At 42.5% G+C, this 19,783-nt stretch overlaps 3 protein-coding genes across 4 annotated transcripts; 1 reads left to right on the top strand and 2 right to left on the bottom strand.

Moving 5' to 3' along the window:
• Positions 1-47: 47 nt before the first annotated feature.
• Positions 48-2,888, bottom strand: LOC128602138 (serum amyloid P-component). The gene is made up of 2 exons (XM_053615719.1): positions 1,147-2,888; positions 48-1,054 (listed from the first exon to the last, which is right to left on the bottom strand). The coding sequence occupies exons 1-2, from the start codon at positions 1,214-1,216 to the stop codon at positions 423-425; spliced, it is 702 nt and encodes a 233-aa protein (XP_053471694.1). The 5' UTR covers positions 1,217-2,888; the 3' UTR covers positions 48-422.
• A 1,862-nt stretch (positions 2,889-4,750) lies between these two features.
• On the top strand, positions 4,751-10,845 carry prdx2 (peroxiredoxin 2). The gene is made up of 6 exons (XM_053615720.1): positions 4,751-4,880; positions 6,255-6,375; positions 7,103-7,256; positions 8,697-8,819; positions 9,092-9,222; positions 10,446-10,845. The coding sequence occupies exons 2-6, from the start codon at positions 6,273-6,275 to the stop codon at positions 10,526-10,528; spliced, it is 594 nt and encodes a 197-aa protein (XP_053471695.1). The 5' UTR covers positions 4,751-4,880; positions 6,255-6,272; the 3' UTR covers positions 10,529-10,845.
• Positions 10,846-15,355: 4,510 nt separating this feature from the next.
• On the bottom strand, positions 15,356-18,741 carry junba (JunB proto-oncogene, AP-1 transcription factor subunit a). Of its 2 annotated transcripts, XM_053615972.1 has the most exons (2): positions 17,002-18,740; positions 15,356-16,713 (listed from the first exon to the last, which is right to left on the bottom strand). In XM_053615972.1, the coding sequence occupies exon 2, from the start codon at positions 16,670-16,672 to the stop codon at positions 15,812-15,814; it is 861 nt and encodes a 286-aa protein (XP_053471947.1). In that variant the 5' UTR covers positions 16,673-16,713; positions 17,002-18,740; the 3' UTR covers positions 15,356-15,811. The 2 variants fall into 2 exon arrangements, with proteins under 2 accessions (XP_053471947.1, XP_053471946.1); XM_053615971.1 differs by having other exon boundaries at positions 15,356-18,741.
• Between the last annotated feature and the right edge of the window lie 1,042 nt (positions 18,742-19,783).

Here is a 19,783-nt window from a genome sequence, read left to right as displayed (position 1 = left end):
CCTAAAATTAAAAGAGGTAGTCATGAAAAACAAAGCAAGATACTGTATGACTTCCTTTGGCAAGAAGTTAAAACTGTGATGCCATGAAATCTTTATTGAATGTTCACACAATATTGATTCAGGTGACTAAACAAAACGGTAATTGTAAAAAAAAAAGTACATTCTTGTTTTAAATTCTGCCAAATATTACAATTGCGAGTGTCAATATTTCTAATCATGTTAATAGAGAAATTTTTTTTACAGATGAACAATTCCGTCTACACCCCAAGCACAAATTTAACATAAACAAATACATTTTACAGAAGGAAAAAAATCATGCAAAATACTATGTATGGGGGGAAAAAAAAATACAATCTTACAATATAGAGTATTCAGAGAAAACATCTAGTTTGTACGACATCTAGTCTGAGTTGCTCTAGAGTTTAACCATTACCAGCTTTACGTGACGTTTCCTTATTTTCAATGACCACGTACCCATTTCTACTGAATTCTAAGGAGTTCCATTTGAGAACATTTCCTGGTTGAATCATCCCACCATATGTATAATATGTGATCTGATGAGGAGACAGAACAAAATCCCACATGTGCACATCAGTCAGCATCCCTACAAACGACTGGACAGTGTCAAATTTTCCACCGTAAGAATCTTGCTCTTGACCCAAAATGATTTTTGGCGCTCCAGTTAAAGAGCTTCCTGCCTTGATTCCTTTTCGTGAACTCGGGATTCCATTGACCCACAGCTGAGCGAGTCCTGTGCTAGCGTCCCAGGTAGCGCACACTGAATTCCAGACATTGGATTCGTCCTGCAAGCCCCAAAACTCAGCACTTTGTCCTAACACATACACGCTATACGCTCCTTGCTTCTGCTTGTAAATTAAAAATCCATTGTCTGTCGATGGCAGAGAAAGTGAGAAAAGGCTCTGAGCTCTGGAAATGTCGGAGAAGGCACGCAGACACACAGTAACAGCGAAGAAGATCTTATTCGTCTCAGGACTGAGGACCACATGATGAGTATTGGACTCCACAGGAAATGTGAACATTTTACCTGAAAGATCTTTAAAAACGAAGACGATTAGTTGTTCTGTTCTTTTTTTTTTTTTTTTTAAACAGAATTGAATGATAAACCATAGAAACAGGTAGACAAACCTTGTCTTTCAGCTGCGTTGAGGAGAAACAGTGAGAACAAGACCACGAGTCCCTTCATTTCTCTAATCATGTCTCGATCTCTGTATAACGGTTCTGCGTGGCATTGAGCTTGTTCCGAATTTATATGTATGTGTTTAACGGAAACGTGACCGGCCTTTGGACTGTTTTTCACTGCATACGTGACCTTGAGCTGTAAAAATTGTGTCACGGTGTTCCGTTTAAACGGTTTATGACTGACAATTTCTCATAAAACACCCCTTATCAAAACGAGATCGATGCGTTTAGATATCAGCCGCTCGTGAAATGAGGTTAAAAACAACCGCGTCAACAACAACCACATAACTGCGTTTAAAAAAAACAAAAAACAACCCAAAACTTTTCTTTTCTAACTTGTATTGTGCAAAAATTGTGTTCTACACACGTATGCACAGTTTCGGTGCCAACTTTATTAGTGTCTAATAATGTTTGACATGAATTACAAGCAGGATATCTTTCAGTCTAGTTCCCAGAAGCTTCTTAATAAGGAAGCATAAATACTCATACTGGGAACGGCCCAATACCATGCCTTGTTACTCAGTTCCACGATGATCCCAATTGATTTATAGTAAGTAAGTTACTCATTTCAGTATCAATATCAATATCAACAAATACCAAAAACATACATGTACTTGCTCTGAAAAATAAAAAGGCATTGTTGCCCCATTTCCAGGCACATATTGCCCTGGGATTAGTGGATTTGAGTTCAGTATTTCACTCTACTCTATTGGTAAATGGTGCACTTATATAGCTTTACACTGTGTCTCATTCACCCATTCACATACACATACTCACACACCAATGGTAGCAGAGCTGCCATGCAAGGCGCTAACTTGCCATCGGGAGCAACTCGGGGTGCAGTGTCTTACCCAAGGACACTTCGGTATGTGGAGTCATGTGGGCCGGGAATCAAACCGCCAACCCTACGATTAGTGTACGACCCGCTCTACCACCTGATCCACAGCCGCCCTAATGGACAGGCTTAAAACCACAGCCTGTTTAGCTAAACAACTTCTTGACATGTTTCGATTGCATTTAACACCATCAGCAGTTTGTTAGCTGTAATAGAGTGTATATGGTCCAATATGGTGTCCCAGAAGGGTCTGCTTTAGCCCTCCTTCTTAGTCTCCTGTTATATTTATCCCCATGGAGATAATGACGTAATTTGCAAACATAATGTCACTTCTATGTTGATGATGCACAGTTAAACTCATCAAGGTAAAGCAGAAAGACTGATATATCAGTCAGGAATAAGATGGCCGTTCTTTTCTCATTTCTCTCTGGAGCTCTTTAAGGTTCTTGAAGGACCTACCGTAGAAGACATAACAGTAATAAAACAGCACATTATCTTTTGAGAAAAAGTCCAAATAAAACAAATGCTAACCGCACATAGCAATGAGAAACCGGTACATGTTTCTGAAATAACCTCTAGATTAGAATATTGTAATATGTTGCTTCCTTGTTGCCTGCTGTGCTGTCTCTAAACGTAACATTCAGCGAGTTAAGAATATGATCAGTAGAGTAAATCATTACCAGAGCAGAAGAAAAAAGAAGACTTCAAGGTTTTAAGCAATAGTTTATAATCAAAATATTGAAACTCAAACATTTGGTTTAACCGTTTCAGGACTGAACCAAAACACTCGGCTGTTTTAGCCTTGACTTCAGACCCAAATAATCTCAGGGACATCTGTCAGAAACTTGTGTGGGACATGTCCCTATCATTCCACCCATGTAGCACATGACTTCCTGTCAAATGTTGTTGAGTTTGGGTGCATAAGGGTCTGTTATTGAGACAAATACCAAGCTTATTCGAATTTGAATTAGCATATTTATGCATATTCATAGAATTTGGTATTTGAATCAGAACAAACCTGTAGGGATGGTCTTGCGCAACGTCCTTAATTTTGGTACTTTCTTGGACAAAACTTCATATTACGCAAAAACGCTGTCGTCATTTCTAAAATGACATGTTTAGGGTGGTTTTAATATGTACAGTGTTTCTTCACTGCGTTGGTTGTATTTGTTATTTCATAAATAACAGTATTTAGTGTTTGAATGTGAATTTTGTTCATTTGAATTATACACGTCATATTCCTTTTTTTATGTGGTGTATTTAATAGTTGTTTTTTTGTTGTTGTTGTTGTTGTTTTTGGACGTCCCAGGGGTTAAGATTTGGCTTTAAAAACATATCATACGAAATTACGGGTTACGGTTATAAGATTAAAAAAAAAAAAGAAGAAAAAATAAGAAAATCAAAACCTTAAATACACATTTAAAATATTCAGTTCTCACAGAATTAAGATTTTATGTAAATTAGGTCACATATGAGGCATTCGGGGAAGAGTACACTTTTGGGGCGTTCAAACAAAAAAAAAGTTTTCGATTCTACTCAAATTTTCTATGATGATATTAATGCACACGATGCTCAGTGTAACTGTTAAAGAAACTTTCTAGCTTGTTAGGCGATGCTACCGTTAGCTTGTTGGCACTCATTAGCAGCTAACAGCTAAAGTTAGCTGTTTCAGAGGAACATAAATAACATAAGCATTTTTACATCAGGCTCATTATAGTTCAAATCTTCAGTTTTGACTCCACATCTCTTCACCTCACTTCACGGACGACTGTGATTGGCTGAGTTTGACCACTCCGAATGTGTCTACTTTCACACGGGAATTTCTTATTTTCCAGATTTGATTTTATGTTTGTCTATTTAAGGCTCTTTTTAAAATCTCAAATACCTGTACTCTTGATACATTTTTTAAAAGGCTAATCTTTCCCCTAGCAAGTAAAAAAAAAAAATGGCAAAACTGTAAAAAAACAACAACAAAAAATGATCTTATTTAATCTAAAGTGTATACTGGATAATTCAAATATACGAAATTTATATAAAAATACTTGTTAAGATTCTTATTCAATGCAACAAGAACAAGATGTATTAGCAAAGTCGTATTATTTACAAGGTTAATGCTGCCAGACAAAATTTCACTCCGTCCAGGGTTTCATGTTTTTGCGATCGCGGAAATCAACGTAATTTTTCAGAATTACTGTAGATTTACCATAGATCTGGGCCCAGACGCGTTGTAACATCGTCACTACGCGCATTCAACCAAAGCCCTCTTCGACTCACGCGTCGAACATGAGTACGGCTAAAAGGTTTACCAACAAACATCAACGCGAAAGGCCGGGAAAAACTATTTCCTGAAATTTCAGTTTTGCCAATTCAAGTAGTTTTCTGTGAAAAAAAAAAAAAACTCAGCAAGTTGCATTGCAAATTTTGGGGGAAAAAGCCGCCGCAAAATCAAACAATTGTTGGTAACAACAATCTAAAACACTTCCCCCCAAAAAACTGCAAAATCCTGTACGGACTGAAATTTACTTCAGAAGGTTTCTGTATAATTCAAAGTCATTTATAAAATGTAGAAAATACATGTATACAGTATGTCAGATTGCACGTTCCATATTTTTAAACGAGAATCAGTTTGAAGACAGCTCACCTTTTTGATTGGTCAGTGCAAACTGTGCTCGGGAGGCAGTAAGTGTCTTATGATTGGTTGATGCAAATGAGGTCTGGCAGTGGCCCCGCCCCCACGTAGGTTCTCCTCGTCACGTGTTGAGTGCAGTCTCCTCAGCCGGTGCTTTAAGGGAGAGCGGCGTGTTCTCTATCCATCCAACGTCAGTTTTACTTTCGGACAACAAATGTAAGTTTTTTTTTCATTTCAGCAGCACATCTTTGCTTTATATATAACATACTGAAAGCTTGAAATAATCAGTCGAGCGGTTGTTTGAGTCAGTTTAGCGTTTAAACGACTCAGCATTGAACAAAAGAGCTGCAGAGTCGGTTCAGGAACCGTTTATTTATTCAGCAGTAAAGCAGGTTCTTATATAATATTATTAGCAAAACATGCAGTTTTTTTAAATGTATTTTTGTAATAATAATGATAATTGTTGTTCTTTACATAACAGTGCTTACGCTGTGTAACTTTGTCCTAGCTAGCTTCAATGCTAGTTAGCGAAACTGATATAAATAAAATAAACGTCGCACAAATTGAGCACTTTTACTAGAGATAAGAGCTCAGACTGATCATCGGGTCAATAACAGCATGATTGCATGTCTTTACGTCAATTTATGTGTGCGTTATTTAGCGCATTAGCTCTCTGACGGCCTACAATGTATTCAAGCGATAGTTTTGACTTCCCACCCGCATTGGGACAGACCCCGCCTACTGGGCTACGATTGGCTGGCACGGCCCCGATTTCTGCCCTGTGATTTGGTTAGTACTTCTGGCCACTCAGCAGTAGCCAATCATAGCGCAGGAAGCTCGAGTCGTCAAAAACGATTAGGAGGATAGAACATGAGCGTTAATGTTAGAAGGTCGTTCACCTGGCCAGTTTATCTAGTTCTCTCTCTCTCTCTCTCTCTCTCTCTCTCTCTCAGCTTGCAGTTGTATTTGTTCAGATATTTTGCTTTGTCATCGTGCCAATCCACAGCCCCAAACCCAGGGTGTTATTTTATCCAAAAAAAAAAACAAAAAAAACACACTGAGCTCCTTAACTAAGTAAATAGTTTTGAGGATTTTCTCTTTTGGAAATAAAGTGAAGTTTTGTCTTTAGTAAAGCCTCCCCAGGCACCTGACCTGCATGTGATCTGCAGTGTGTTACTGAGGTGTTATTCATGTCACACCCCCGGTGCTGCTGAATTCTCCATTCTGATTGGTCAGCTTCACGTTCTATATTAAATCCACAACACCTTTTATCGTTTCTATAGAAACGGCACCTCGGCGGAGCGAATCCTTCACGTAACCCGAGACTTAACGATATTTAACAGACTTTAAAACCGAGTTAACGGAGTAAAACGTGTCGGGGCTGATCTGGTGACGTTTCGGTAAAGACCCGTTTGTTTAACGTTCAAGAGAGGAGTCTCCAGTGTCGGTGATCTTGTAACGTGCGGTTTTCCTCCACAGGAAAGTCTTCAAGACGCGAACAGTTTACGCTTTGATAAAATGTTAACTCGGTAACATGTTGTAGGTGCTTTGCGTACTCTCAAGCCTCTCGTGCCTGATTTCTCTTGTCAGCTGCAGCAAGCCCTCGAGATGTCTGCTGGAAACGCCAAGATCGGTCATCCTGCTCCTCAGTTCAAGGTCACGGCAGTGGTGGGCGGCCAGTTTAAAGACGTCCAGCTCTCCGACTACAGAGGTACGCGGAAGTCGATCACTGAAACGGTTTGGTTATAGGAAAGGATGAGGTTTGTTACTGTTTTGAGCGCTGGTGCCATTTTGGCACGATCCCAAGTCCTGGTCCTTAGTTTCTCGGTTGTCCAGTCACCGCCTGGCAACTGTTGCCATGCGCCATTACCTCGGACAAGCTTCGAGAAGGTCCAGATTATGTGGAAAAGCGAGACTTGGTGTTTGAATGTCTTTTACCTGGTCAGAAATGGTTTCGAAATGTGAGCTTTGGCTTGAAAACAAGCAAACACTGACAATCCCAGTGTCTGTACATTTTATTTATTTATTTATTTATTATTATTATAATAATAATCTGTAATTATAACCTCTTATACCACGGATTTGTTGCTGTGATGTGTATATGAGGAATTAAACACTTCAGGACGCACTGTTTTGGGAGAATATTAACCGTGCTCCGTGTCGGGCCGTGTCACACCACGCTGTTGTTGATTCTGTTCCTATAACCTCATGTCTCGTCATGTCTTATTCCTGGTTTATACGGTAACCCGTTGTGGCAAAGTCTCCAGGTCTGAACATTTGTTTATCCTGTTTAAAGTCCATACAGGAATTCACAGTTTTTAAAAGATTTATTTTATTATATTTATTTATTTATTTATTGATTTTAATGGATCGTTGCAAGCAAAAAGGCTTGATTTTTGTGGCAGTTTTTCTTTTAAAAAAAAATTTTTATTTTGAAGGAAAGTACGTGATTTTGTTCTTCTATCCCCTGGACTTCACCTTCGTGTGCCCCACTGAGATCATCGCCTTCAGCGATCGCGTCGAAGAGTTCCGTAAGATCGACTGTGAGGTCCTCGCCGCCTCCACCGACTCTCACTTCAGTCACCTGGCCTGGTGAGGAGCGTCTGCATCTCACACTCACACACACACACGCACGCACACACACACACACACACACACACACACACACACACCCACTCAGCCTGAACACCTGCTAATGTGTATTAGGCCCTGACTGGTAGAGAAGTCTTATGATACAGACTATAAGCAGCAAAAAGATGTACATTAGTACATTTGGAACCCGTACCCATGGGGGATAGGTTTCAGGCTCTCTGTGTGTGTGTGTGTGTGTGTGTGTGTGTTAATTATAATCTCTTTCCTTGTATCCTTTTACATTTCCAAACATTGAGAACGCTTCTGTCTCCCTATATGAATATTGTACTTTTAACACTTGGCGTGTATCTGTACGTGCGTCTGTGCACGTTGGACTGGGGTTTGGTCTGAAGATTTACCAGCGACTGCCTTATCGAAGGTCGCCCCCGTTACCCTGCCCCTCTCTGATAAGAGCAGCGAGAGCAGAAGAATGGTCAGACTAGCACAGATGCACAGTGAGGAGTAACGGCCGTTCATTTCTAGAACCTCCTGTAACGTTCAGGCTTGTCTTGCACCGTTATACCACGCCTTCTCCGCTTAAAACGTCAAACGCTGGATTTGCCAAAATGTTCCCGATGGTCAGCCGTTTCCTCTCACTACACTTCTGAAATTGACATCTTGTTTATTCGCTTAAAGGAAATAAGAAAAGCGCTTATTTATCAAGCCTTTCGAAGGGAAAGTACTGATCGTGGGTCAAACCGGGGGGGGATGCTAGGAATGAGGGTTTGATTTGATCACGTGATTCTGAAAGGAGGTCAGAGCTGCGTGCCCAGTGTGAGAACCGCCTAAAACGGACGAGTTCCGATCAGTCCGTAATAAAAAGGCGCCAAAGGGCAGGCGTACAGAACGGGTTAGGAGGAACAACAGTCAATAATTATTTTGGTAAGAATTTATTTAGTCCATGATTAATGAATAATTTATTACCTTCAGGCAGAAGTATGGGGGAAGTGGTCGCTCAGTGGTGAAGGCGTTGGACTTCTGATTAGAAGGTCATGAGTTCAAATCCCAGCACCACCAAGCTGCCACTACTGAGCCCTTAACCTTCAATGCTCAGAGATGACTGTGAGGCGCTCCGGACGAGTGCGTCTGCCAAACGCTGTAAATGTCAAATAAAGTATAAATGATGCCAAGTTTCTAAAACACTTCCGTTTCAATATGTCTTCCTTCCGGGAAATGCAGACTTCCTGTATAATAATCAGCAGTGTGTCGAGCACCCACGTTTTTAATCTGAAGTCTCGCACCCACGTTTTTAATCTGAAGTCTCGCACCCGAGCTGTAAACCGGTTATGGCTTTGGCGTTGGCGACAGAAGAGCTTCTGTGGAGATGCAGAAGTTCTTGCTGAACGTCTTTAGTATGTGGGATAAACCCCCCCCCCCCCCTCTGTTTCTGTGTCCCAATAGGATCAACACCCCGAGGAAACAGGGAGGTCTGGGCTCCATGAACATCCCTCTGCTGGCCGACCTGACCCAGTCCGTCTCCCGCGATTACGGCGTGCTGAAGGAGGACGAGGGCATCGCCTATAGGTGACTGCTGCACTCGTGCTGGATTACTGTGCAAGGAAACGTAGATGTACACGACTACCTTTTAATGTCGATCAGCTACTTGGGTCATGTAGTGTGTTGAAATGTGTCCAGGATGTTTGATTACGTTCGAGGCGACACGTGCACGTTTTTCCCTTTCGTTTTCAAACCACACGATAACATATTTTATGACGTTTTGTATATTATCGGAACCACACGTATAATTGAACACGCTTATTCCCCTGTCGTGAGCGGTTCGTTTTGCGTTCTCGCAGAGGGCTGTTTGTGATCGACGATAAGGGCATCCTGAGGCAGATCACCATCAACGACCTGCCCGTGGGCCGCTCGGTGGACGAGACCCTCCGCCTGGTTCAGGCTTTCCAGCACACCGACAAGTACGGAGAAGGTGAGTTCAGCCTGAAGTTCTCCACAACCCTGCGCAGTCACATGACCTACAGAAAGCGTGCACGATTCCGGCCGTGCCGTACCGCTAGGACTTGTTTTCTGTAAAGCTGCGGTTTTGGCATCGCTCGTCTAGTTTCGGGGGTGTCGTTTCTCCACTGCTGATGGTTCTGCGGAGTTTTGCGATTGGCTGCAGTGGCATTTTGCGCAGGAACTACAAGCCAATCGGTTGCAATCGCTCTGAGGGCGGGAACTCGCGCCTTACGGGGACGGACACTTAAAGTCCCTGTGAAGTGCCGTGAAACACCCGGTGTTATTCGACGTGTTGACGTAATATCCGCTGAAACAGAAAGTCCGGGCGGGATATATCAGTGGCTCCTCCTCCTCCTTTTGAAATGGCCAATAGTGTTTAGCCCAGGTTAAGCCGTACTGGACGGTTAGTTCCATGGAAAGATGGTTTAAAACGGTGATTATTATTATTATTATTTTTTTAAAAAATAGTATTGGAGCAGGGAAACTTCTTCAGATTCTGGAGAGCATTTGATTGGACAGAAAATCTGATGAGAAGCTGAAGTGCAGAATGATGTCATCAAAATTGTTGCTCCGTATCGTTGGTAGACAGAGGTAGAGTTTTTAATTTTGTCGTCGTTTTGGAGCTCACAAGCTTATAGTTAACCTTAAGGTGAACATATTCGCCATGATTTCATGGGGACTTCAAGTGCTGGGCCCTTTTTAAAAAAAAATAAATAAATAATCTATTTTTTTCCCCTTTGTAAACGATGCGTTGTGGCCTCACGTTTAAAGGCACGTCTGGCAGAAATGAGCAAGCGTGCCAGACTCGAGTAACGACTTTTACCACAACTCAGAGCGAAGAACACCACGGCTAACTGTGCGATGAAAACAATAACAGGAAATCCTCAGCAAATGATAACCGTCTTGAACGAAGACCTCACACGAGGCCTGGATTGACCTTGTTGCTTAGAAACTACTGCAGTCATTCAGAAATATTTTTTGAGTTTTTAATCAAACGAGGAGCAAGAGTGCGAGAATTTTTAAATGATCAGCCGAATAAGATCCGAACACCGCCAAAGATCCTTAAATCTCGCCTCGGAGATCATCCAGCTGAATTGACATCGGATATAAAAGCGCGTCTATTATGTAACGGTTTTGAATGCAGATTAAACTTCGAATCTTTTTTTTTCCCTTCTCCCCCTTGTTGCCGTTCAGTCTGCCCTGCTGGATGGAAGCCCGGAAGTGACACCATCGTCCCTGACGTTCAGAAGAGCAAAGAGTTTTTCTCCAAGCAGTAACGTGTTCCTCGCGTCTGCCCCGGAGACTCAGACCCAGCGGGGTACTGAAGCACTGAAAAAACCCTGTTGGGGTTTCCTTTTTGTTTTCTGCTGTTTGAGCCTTAGAGAATGAATACCAACATTAACACTTATGTTTTTGTCTGCTGTTACTTTAATTGAATTTAAGTCTGTTGTAACATGTGCTGAAATTCCTACAGTTTTTTTTATTTTTTTTCCTGTTATGAAACCATCGTAAAAGAATTTGTACTAGTCAACCATCCAGGTCTGCTGTGTTAACCGTCCTGACATTGACCAATAAAGATGGTGGTTTAAAATCACTATTTTTTTTTTTTCTTTCTTTTCTTTCTCCATTTACTTTTACCTATTTATTTGGACGTCACCTTGGCTCAGTGGTCACCAAGCCTGTTCCTGGAGATCTACCTTCCTGAAGACTTCACCATAATCGTACCCACCTGACCCTTTAATTTAATCTAATCTGACCCCTTCTATTTAAAACGTGAGTCCTGTGAGCTATGGGTTGTCTTACGATGTCCTCCTATTGGTGGATTTTTAGATGAACGATGTAGCATCACTCACACTGAGATTCTAATCCAAATTTCCTGACCCTGTGAAAACTCTGTTAGCCCTCATTGGTTGATAGATACCTGGCAGAGGCACGGTCATGATCTAGAAGGTGGTTCGCCCAAGACTACACTCTGCCACTACTCTGAAGCTGTTCTGACCCCTGCGAGTTCCCTAAATGTGTAGAGAATCTTGCGTAATTTCTGATCGTGACTGACTGCGTTTGCGCTCTGTCCTGAAAATGTCTGCAGTTTCCCCTCGAGTTTCTGCACAGTCCCTCGGGTTTAATGAAGTTTCTATCCGCCCGTCAGTGGCGCTAAGATCGGCCGCAGATCTCAAAATCTCTACTCGCTACCAAAGAATTACATGCAGTAGAATTTGGCCGGTGGTGTAAACCTGGGGTCTATCCTGGGAACGTGGGGAGTAAGGTGGGAATACACCAGTCCATCCACACGCTCACACACTCATTGAAACCTTAGAAATTAGAGAAGAGTAACGGAGGAAACTAAAGGTCAACCGATGATGGATTTTACTGATAAATACAGGTGCGTCTAAAAAAATTTGAATATCTTGGAAAAGTCAAAATTTTTCCCGTAATTTAATCCAAAAAGTGGAACTTTCATATATTTTAGATTAACACGGAAATCAGAAACCCGGTATCTCAAAATATCAGAATAAAGAATTTATAATACAGAAATGTCGACCTGAGAAGAACTCTAATCAGCTGATTAACTCAAAACACCTGCGAAGGTTTCCTGAGGCTTTCATCTCTCAGTCTGGATCAGTACGCGACCACAATCACGGGGAAGACGGAAGTAAATGTTGCATTTCATTTGGAAATCAAGGTCCCGGAGTCTGGAGGAAGAGTGGAGAAGCTCCGAGGACACACCACAGGTGAGTTGGAATTGATCGAATATACGAAGGTGGGTCAAATGAAAACGTGGAAGTGCGACATGAATCGGAATGGAATTTTCCTAGAGGAATCCGGAAACATCTTTAAAACCTGGAACGCTTACGCTTAAAGAAATAAAAACGATGTAGAAAAATGACACCTATTTGCGAAAAAAACCTTTTCTTTGATACACTGTGTATTCACTTCATACAATAAAAGGTATTAAATATGTAATGAGCCTTGTGACAACTAGATGGAGGTGTTTCACCAATTTCTGATGAAATGCATTAGTGTTTGTGTGGGACGGTTCGGTCATGTTTGTCAACACGTAAGGTGATGCACTCGTCTCCTCCAAGAAGCTTGATGACCATCCGTGCCACATTCTACCTTCTACCCTGGGTGTAGTATAGACGCTCCACATAAACAAATGATTAAAAACCTTGTTGATGTGGTGAATTTTTCTGTAAGGAGATGTTTAACATGTATGGAAGGAGTCTCCAGTGTCAGTGCTTTGTAACAGTCAGCGGTAAAGCTGTTGTTTTTCCGACAGTCTTCACGACACGGTTTCTCATTAACATGACAAGCTGTGTGTGTGTGTGTGTGTGTGTGTGTGTGTGTGTTTAACTTCAAAAGAAATAAAAACAGAGCGGTTGGTGAGGGAATGACTGTTTATAGCTATAACGTTAGTAATAACAGGAACTGACTTGTTTCGCAGATGTTCCACAACATTAAATGTAACTATAAATGGATAAAAGGTATGACTCTAGCACACCTGAAATACTGAACTGAGTTTCAGGAGCACAGCTCTGTGCTTCTCATGCAAGCAAATTGGCCATAACGAGCGCTTGTGTTAAAGGACGTACGGTAAACATACATTAATGCTGATCCCTGACTCGGATAACGTGCCCTCATGCCTCCATTTGGGGTTACCCAGACTGGGCTTGGCTCGCTAATGCTACCTTTGAACAGACGTGGACTTGTTGCTCAATGTTACGTCATGGTGTGCGTCTTAAATGGGTCACATATTGAAAGCAAGAATGATCTTGAATATCATCACTCACATGGATATACACTTGGTTTAAATTTGTACATCATCATCGCTTTTGAAGATAGAGGTCACGGAGCAGGTTGACAGAAATCAGGATGTAGAGAGGGACCACCACAGGACCACAGCTTAGCCGATATTATTTGGGCAGTGGAGCATTCTGAGCATAGCATTGACACTGACGTGGTAGTTTGTTATGCAGCCAATGTTCTTTGCTTAATAATGATTGATAATCAGGGCAGTGGTGGCTCAACGGTTAAGGCTATGGGTTACTGATCGGAAGGTCGGGGGTTCAAGCCACTGTTGGACCCTTGAGCAAGGCCCTTAACCCTCTCTGCTCCAGGGGGCGCTGTATCATGGCTGACCCTGCGCTCTGACCCCATATGTGACAAATAAAGGCTTCTTCTTCTAACAGGTCCGAAATGGACATGGATGAAGTGCTAGAGCCATGGTTCTCAAAGTACGGCCTGTGGAGCATAGCCAGGGGGTCTGCGATTTGCTAAAGCTGTTAGAACCCTGAATGCACCATTATCTGACATCTATAAATAAAGTTAACTTGAATGTAATGACAAGATTTAAAGAATGGGTTCTAAAGATCACTCTTTCATCTTATCCTGGTCAGGTTTGGAGCAAATCCCAGAACCACTGCGCCTCAAGGCGGAAGATTTTACCCCGGATCAGATGCCAGGGTATTTCAGTGCACCCCACACATGCACTTATTCACACCTAGGGGCAATTTAACATAGCTAATCCACCTACCTGTACATGCATGTTTTGGGACTATGCTCAGAAACCTGACAACCCAAAGGAAACCCATGCAGACACTGGGAAAACTTGCAAAACTCCACAAAGGTGGCAACGCTACCCACTGTACCACCACCCTGCCTGCGGAAAAACCTGAAATGAGAAGAAGAAAAAACCCTCCAATAAACAGTCAAAACTTTTACAGTGATTTATTTGTTTGCTTAGTGTTTAGCACGTTTACCTCCCACCTCTGGATTTCGGGGTTTTGAATCCCGACTCCGCCCCGTGTCCACCGAGTTTGCACGATCTCCCCATGCTTCGTAGGTTTCCTCCCCCAGTACGCTGACTGGCATTCCCAAATCGTCCGTAGTTTATGAATGTGTGTGCAATTGTGTCCTGTGATGGGTTGGAACCTTGTCTAGGGTGTCGCCTGCCTCGTGCCCCGGGTTCCCCCGGATCGGCTCCGGGCTCCCTGTGACCCTGTGTAGGATAAACGCTACAGATGGATGGGTCTATGACCGAAAAACATTTGAGAACCTTCGCATTAGAGGACGATTAACGCTATTCGGGGAAAAGTGGGAGTAAACAGCCTACTGTGGGTAACAAGGTGGTAGGTGTGTGTGTGTAACGAAGCGGTCAGTAACAATAAAGTGCTTCAAAGCTCTAACACCTCTGTCACTTCTAAACCTGATACACTCATGCCATATCACCACACACACACACACACACACACAGCATCTTCTCAATGGCGATCTATTTAACTTCATATGGGCTACATTGTGAATTTGATGTGTATATATATATATATATATATATGATTCCTGTATAAGGTTTCTGGCAATTGTAGTATCTTTTTTAGTTGTTGTTGTTGAAAAACTGGTCACGTGAAAGGTGGTCCAATAAAACGAATACATCATTATTATTATTTTTTAAATTACTAACCACGTGACTCAGTAATTGGGATTAAAGGGGCCGGATTAAGAGTGAAGGATGGGAAACAAATAATAAATGTGGCAAAAACAACCGCGGGTCTATTAATAGGAGAAAACAAATCTATTTTTCACCGAAGAACCGACCTCAATCTCTCTCGGCTCTTTCATGTCATTTGTGCTTGCCATAGCTCTAAATTTGTGCAAACTACCCGGAAAATGTCAGCGGTTCTTATTTTTATCTCAGGTTTTCTTTTCGTCGAAACTGTTTTGGGAACTCGAGAGTCGGGGAATTTCCCCAGCTGCTAACTCTTTCACCCATTCACACGCGCGGCTCATTCACTGAACTTCAAAGTCAGGAGCAAAAGAAAAAAAAGAGAGAGAGAAACTCTGCTTAAACCGGTAGTGTGGGCGGGGTTTCCTGGCAGTTCTACTCTCGATGACGTGCATGTTAAATATTTGTCCATTTTTGGATTCTACGTTTACGTAAGCACGTTCTGTACGCACACTTCAGAGCGCGCGTGAAGTATGGAAGTATATATAATATATATATATCTACTCTAAGTATATATGGAAGTATAATACACACACACACATATATATATACACACACACACACTATTTGGTATGCACTGTTACAAACAACACACTAGATGTTTTTTTTTTTTAAAGTATTTTACTTAAATACAAAAAACAAAAAAAAAACAAAACAAACAACAACAACAAAACACCTTTACAGTAACAATGTGTCCGGAATAAACCGGACGTAAACAATGAAAATAACTTATCGGGTTGTATTCATAGGATATCACTCGCACAAAGATGATGAAGAGTTGCTGATAGTCCTGACAGTCCTTTCATTTTTCTTTCGTGTGCATTTCATCTGGTACCATAAGAGCAACATGTTTATAAAGGAAATGCTTTTTAAAAAAAAACCCAACAAAAACAAACACATAGCAACACATTAAAAAGTTTTCTACAAGAAACATACGCTCGAATTCATTCAGTGCTGCAATGCAATAATGTCAAGAAATCTTCCAGTGTTTCCCCCTTTTTTTTGCATTAAAAAAAAAAAAAAAAAAAAAAAGACTGTTCGTGAGTTCGTGTACGTCTCAGTACGACTTGATCTTCGGCGTCACCATCAGCTGGCACCCGCTGCTCACGTGCGTCATGACCTTCTGCTTGAGTTGCGCTACCTGCTCGCGCAGCAGGGACGCGGTGTTGGACAGCCCGGCGTTGTCAGTCTTCAGCACCTTCACCTTGTCCTCCAGCCGCGAGATGCGCTCCAGCTTCCGCCGCCGGCACTTGGTGGCAGCGAGTCGGTTGCGCAGGCGCTTGCGCTCGGCTTTGATGCGCTCCTGCTCCTCCAGGTCGACCGGCGACGTCGGCGGCGAGCCGTCCGCGCAGGCGCCGTGCACGTCGGGGACGATCTGCGGCTCCTCTTTGAGCGCCGAGAGCCTCGGAGCGTGCTGGAAGGGATGGTGAGGGTGGTGATGGTTGTGGTGATGCTGCTGCTGCTGCTGCTGCTGCTGGTGTTGGTGATGGTGGTACTGATGATGTTGAGGCAGATAGCTGATGGTCGCGCTGGGGTAGGTGCCCGGCGCTGCGGACTGCTGGACGCTAGTGTTGGGGCTGCAGCTGTTCAGCGTGGCGTACACGCGCGCCTCGGGCTGCAAGGACGGCACTCCTCCTGCGCCGATGGACACGTTCGGCGGGGCCACATGGTTCATCTTGTGCAGCTCGTCCAGGGCTTTGACAAATCCGTCCGCGAAGCCTTCCTGCTCCTCTGTGATTGAGCGACTGTACAGGTGGTACTGACCCGGGGTTGGGCTCGTGATCACGCCTCCGCCGCTCTGCGCGATGAGACGCTCCAGCTCCGGAGAGGCAAGTTTCAGCGAGCCGGTGTCTGCGCTCCCGGCCGTGTAGAAATCACCCTTGAAGTTGCGGTAAGGCTCGACAAAGCTGGCGCTCATGCTCTGCTTTAGATGCTTGTAGTCGCGCAGGGCCACGGCGTCTGGAGTGCCATAAGCAGAGAGAAACGAGTCGTCATGATAAAACGGTTGCTCCATTTTGGTTGATATGTGACACATTTAGAGAGCAGGACTTATTATCTCTCTCCCTCTCTCTCTCTTTTTGTTTAATATATAAAGATATGAGAGTACACTTTATAGCGCACAGTGTCCAAACATCTCGTGCGTTCCGTAAATATTAACAAAAAGCCCAGAGAAATTAAAATAGGCTATAAAAACTATATCAAAAAAAGACTTCCAGGAGGAAAAAAAAAACGTTTTGTTTACTGTACCAAGTCTCCAGACGCTTTTCCTTTTTTTTTTCCCTTTAACAGCTGCCTCAAAATGATGTCCAAAACCTCTCTCCTTCCGAAACGCTTATTTACAGCGCGCACACACACACGCGCACGCGCACACACACATATATATTGATATATATATATATACACACACACACACACCGCGCCGTCTGTGCGCGCACTTTCCATCCACAGCACGCGTTATCTAAACTTCCAGCGCGCCGCCTCGCTTCGTTTTATACTCGCGTGCTCGAGACGCGCGCCGCCTATTGGCCGAAACAGGCCACGCCCGTCTTGGATGACGTTGTTGCCAGGAACTACCGAGACTTGAAAACAAGGCTGGAGGCGCTCTCTCGCGTAGTCTCGTTTCCATAGACGCAACTCGACCGCTTGTTAAAAAAAATACAACCCAAAAAACAACAACAACAACAAAACAAAACTGAACCAAACAAGAAAACAAGCGCTTTTAGCAAAGTTTCCCTCCACGGGTGGGAAAGAAGGGAGAAAAAGAAAAGCAATAACAATAACACCAGCTTGTCATTATGGGCAGAGAAGACTGGCTGAGAAGGTTATACGTTTATCTGAGGTGGCTTGTTGGCTATAGACAGAAGTTAAACTGGGATTTAGGAGGTGAGGAAGCCTCACTTCTTCTTTTATAGGTGGCAACGACAGCAGCGTTTACGTGTTTATGTGTTGCTATAGGCTATAGAGTTTCTAAGATTGGTGTCAAAAGGGAAATGTGTTGAAAAAAAAAACAAAACAAAAAACAACAACATGTGAGATATGTTTATTTCTGTCCTTATCGGTTTTAATAAGGTTGTCAGTCCGGCATTAGAATGCTATCAAAATATCTCATTTAATTCCTGGCGAAGGTAATTGCGATGGAGTGAAGAATTCTACAGTATTTCATCGTTATTTTGGTACAACGGTGTGAAAAATCCTTCATTCATCTCGAATAAGCACTTTCATCCTTATCAGGGTCACGGTAAGATCCGGAGTCTGTCCTGGGAACGCTGGATGTGAGGCGGGAATACATCCTGGACGAGGTCCATCACAGTGCACCACACACACACACACACACACACACACCTAGGCCCAAATTCATCCTGCAAGCATATTTTTGAGAGGTAGGAGGAAACCAGAGAACCTGGGCGAAACCCACACAGACACATGGAGAACATACAAGACTCCACACACACACACACACACACACACACACACACACACACACACTAACCTGAGCTCAGGATGGAGCCAGGAACCGTGGAGCTGTGTGGCTGGCAATGCTACCCACCATACCACCATACCGCCCACTAAGATTAAGCTTTCCAACAAGCTTTTCCACTTCCTGTTTATATAATCTTACACTCTTAGACGGCGTAGAAACCCGTCTCTCTTTTGGTACTCTAGAACAGAATGAGTAAAACCCTTTGTGTAAGCTGAGAACCCTTAATTATCCATCAAACCCTTAAAGAATCAGTGAGGAACCATTTAAAAAAAAAGAAATAAAGGAAATCTTTCCGTCTTCTAACTCCGTGTTCTCAGAGTCGGGGTTCATGAAGCAAAGCGCAAAGCCGTGACTTAAAAAAAAAAAACCCCAATTAATTGTTACGGTGGTGGAAATCACAACCGACCTTCATCAAAGTTGTTATATTTATGATTGAGTTCTTGTAGTGATTCGGATGTTTGATGGGTCGTTTGATTTGAGCGGGTTTAACCTCTTTTAACCTCAGTAACTCAATAACAGCTAGGACTGTCCTGTTGGTGGAAAGTTCTGGAATAAGAAAGCTCCATAGCTCGAATAATTAGACAAAAATATTATCATATCGAGGTTAATTAATGAGGTTAATAGTTGAATTTGTATTTGTGTTCATAAAATAAAATTTTGATCGGTTGTCCGTTGGATTTGTTTTACAATGAAAGGAGTGCCTGGCTGCCAAAATGGTAAAGCTAACTAACTAAAGGTACAGAAGATTTAAAGCTACAGAAAAGTGTATGGTACAGTTCAGGCCCTGAGACTGTATAGACTTCTACGTGATAATTTAGGTTAGATCTACGCGAAATATCCTGAGGTTAAAGCCCTATTCAAAAGAAATGAACATTAACATAACAGGTCGTTCAGAGTGTCTTTCCCGAAGCATTTCACGTCAAACCATTGACGAGAAAAGCTCATGTCAAAAAGAAAGCGTGTTCTGCTGTAGCTATGCGGTTTACGGATAATAAAGCGATCGGCCGATCGCTGTTTGTCCCCTTATGGCCTGGATTTCTCTGCTGAGAAGAAGGACCATCTGAGCCGGCTTGTGAAATCTCCTCCACTGTGTAGGATGGAGAGAAAAGAACGAGGAGGTGTGGAGGACAACGGAGGCATGCGGCCTCGAGTTCAAGTTTGTTGAGTCCTGAGCGCATTTCTGCAGAAGTCCTGAGCTGAAAAATGCATCCGATCCAATATCGTATAAGTACGATGTACCACACCTGCACGATTAAACACGGCGTAAACCGCGAAGCAAGAAACATGAGAATAAGGAATGCAACAGAGTTCTAAGAGCGATAACAAATCAAACGTGTAATAAAGAAGGTATTAAGATAAAGCGGTAATGACAAATTGAGGAACGCATGGGGGAAAAACATGGGGAATTAAAATCAAACATTTTAATATAAATTGAAATACAAAATGCTCGTAAAATATCAAAAGATCCAAAAAAATTAAAAAAAATAAAAATATAACAAGCAAGTAGAGAAAAGGTAAAGTGAAAAGCTATGTTTTAATTTAATAAAT

Source organism: Ictalurus furcatus, chromosome 26, assembly GCF_023375685.1.
Source record: "Ictalurus furcatus strain D&B chromosome 26, Billie_1.0, whole genome shotgun sequence".
In the NCBI taxonomy this organism is placed as follows: domain Eukaryota; kingdom Metazoa; phylum Chordata; class Actinopteri; order Siluriformes; family Ictaluridae; genus Ictalurus; species Ictalurus furcatus.
Note: the sequence above shows the minus strand (reverse complement) of the source record. Positions and strands in the feature narration are given on the sequence as shown.

What these genes read in the sequence shown, in the direction of transcription:
- LOC128602138 (XM_053615719.1), bottom strand. Translation starts at nt 1,216, where the DNA reads ATGATTAGAGAAATGAAGGGACTCGTGGTCTTGTTCTCACTGTTTCTC. An exon ending in CAACGCAGCTGAAAGACAAG is followed by an intron (nt 1,055 to 1,146) that starts GTTTGTCTACCT and finishes TCGTTTTTAAAG; the next exon opens with ATCTTTCAGGTAAAATGTTC.
- prdx2 (XM_053615720.1), top strand. Translation starts at nt 6,273, where the DNA reads ATGTCTGCTGGAAACGCCAAGATCGGTCATCCTGCTCCTCAGTTCAAG. An exon ending in CACTTCAGTCACCTGGCCTG is followed by an intron (nt 7,257 to 8,696) that starts GTGAGGAGCGTC and finishes GTGTCCCAATAG; the next exon opens with GATCAACACCCCGAGGAAAC. An exon ending in CACCGACAAGTACGGAGAAG is followed by an intron (nt 9,223 to 10,445) that starts GTGAGTTCAGCC and finishes GTTGCCGTTCAG; the next exon opens with TCTGCCCTGCTGGATGGAAG.
- junba (XM_053615971.1), bottom strand. Translation starts at nt 16,789, where the DNA reads ATGTGTCACATATCAACCAAAATGGAGCAACCGTTTTATCATGACGAC.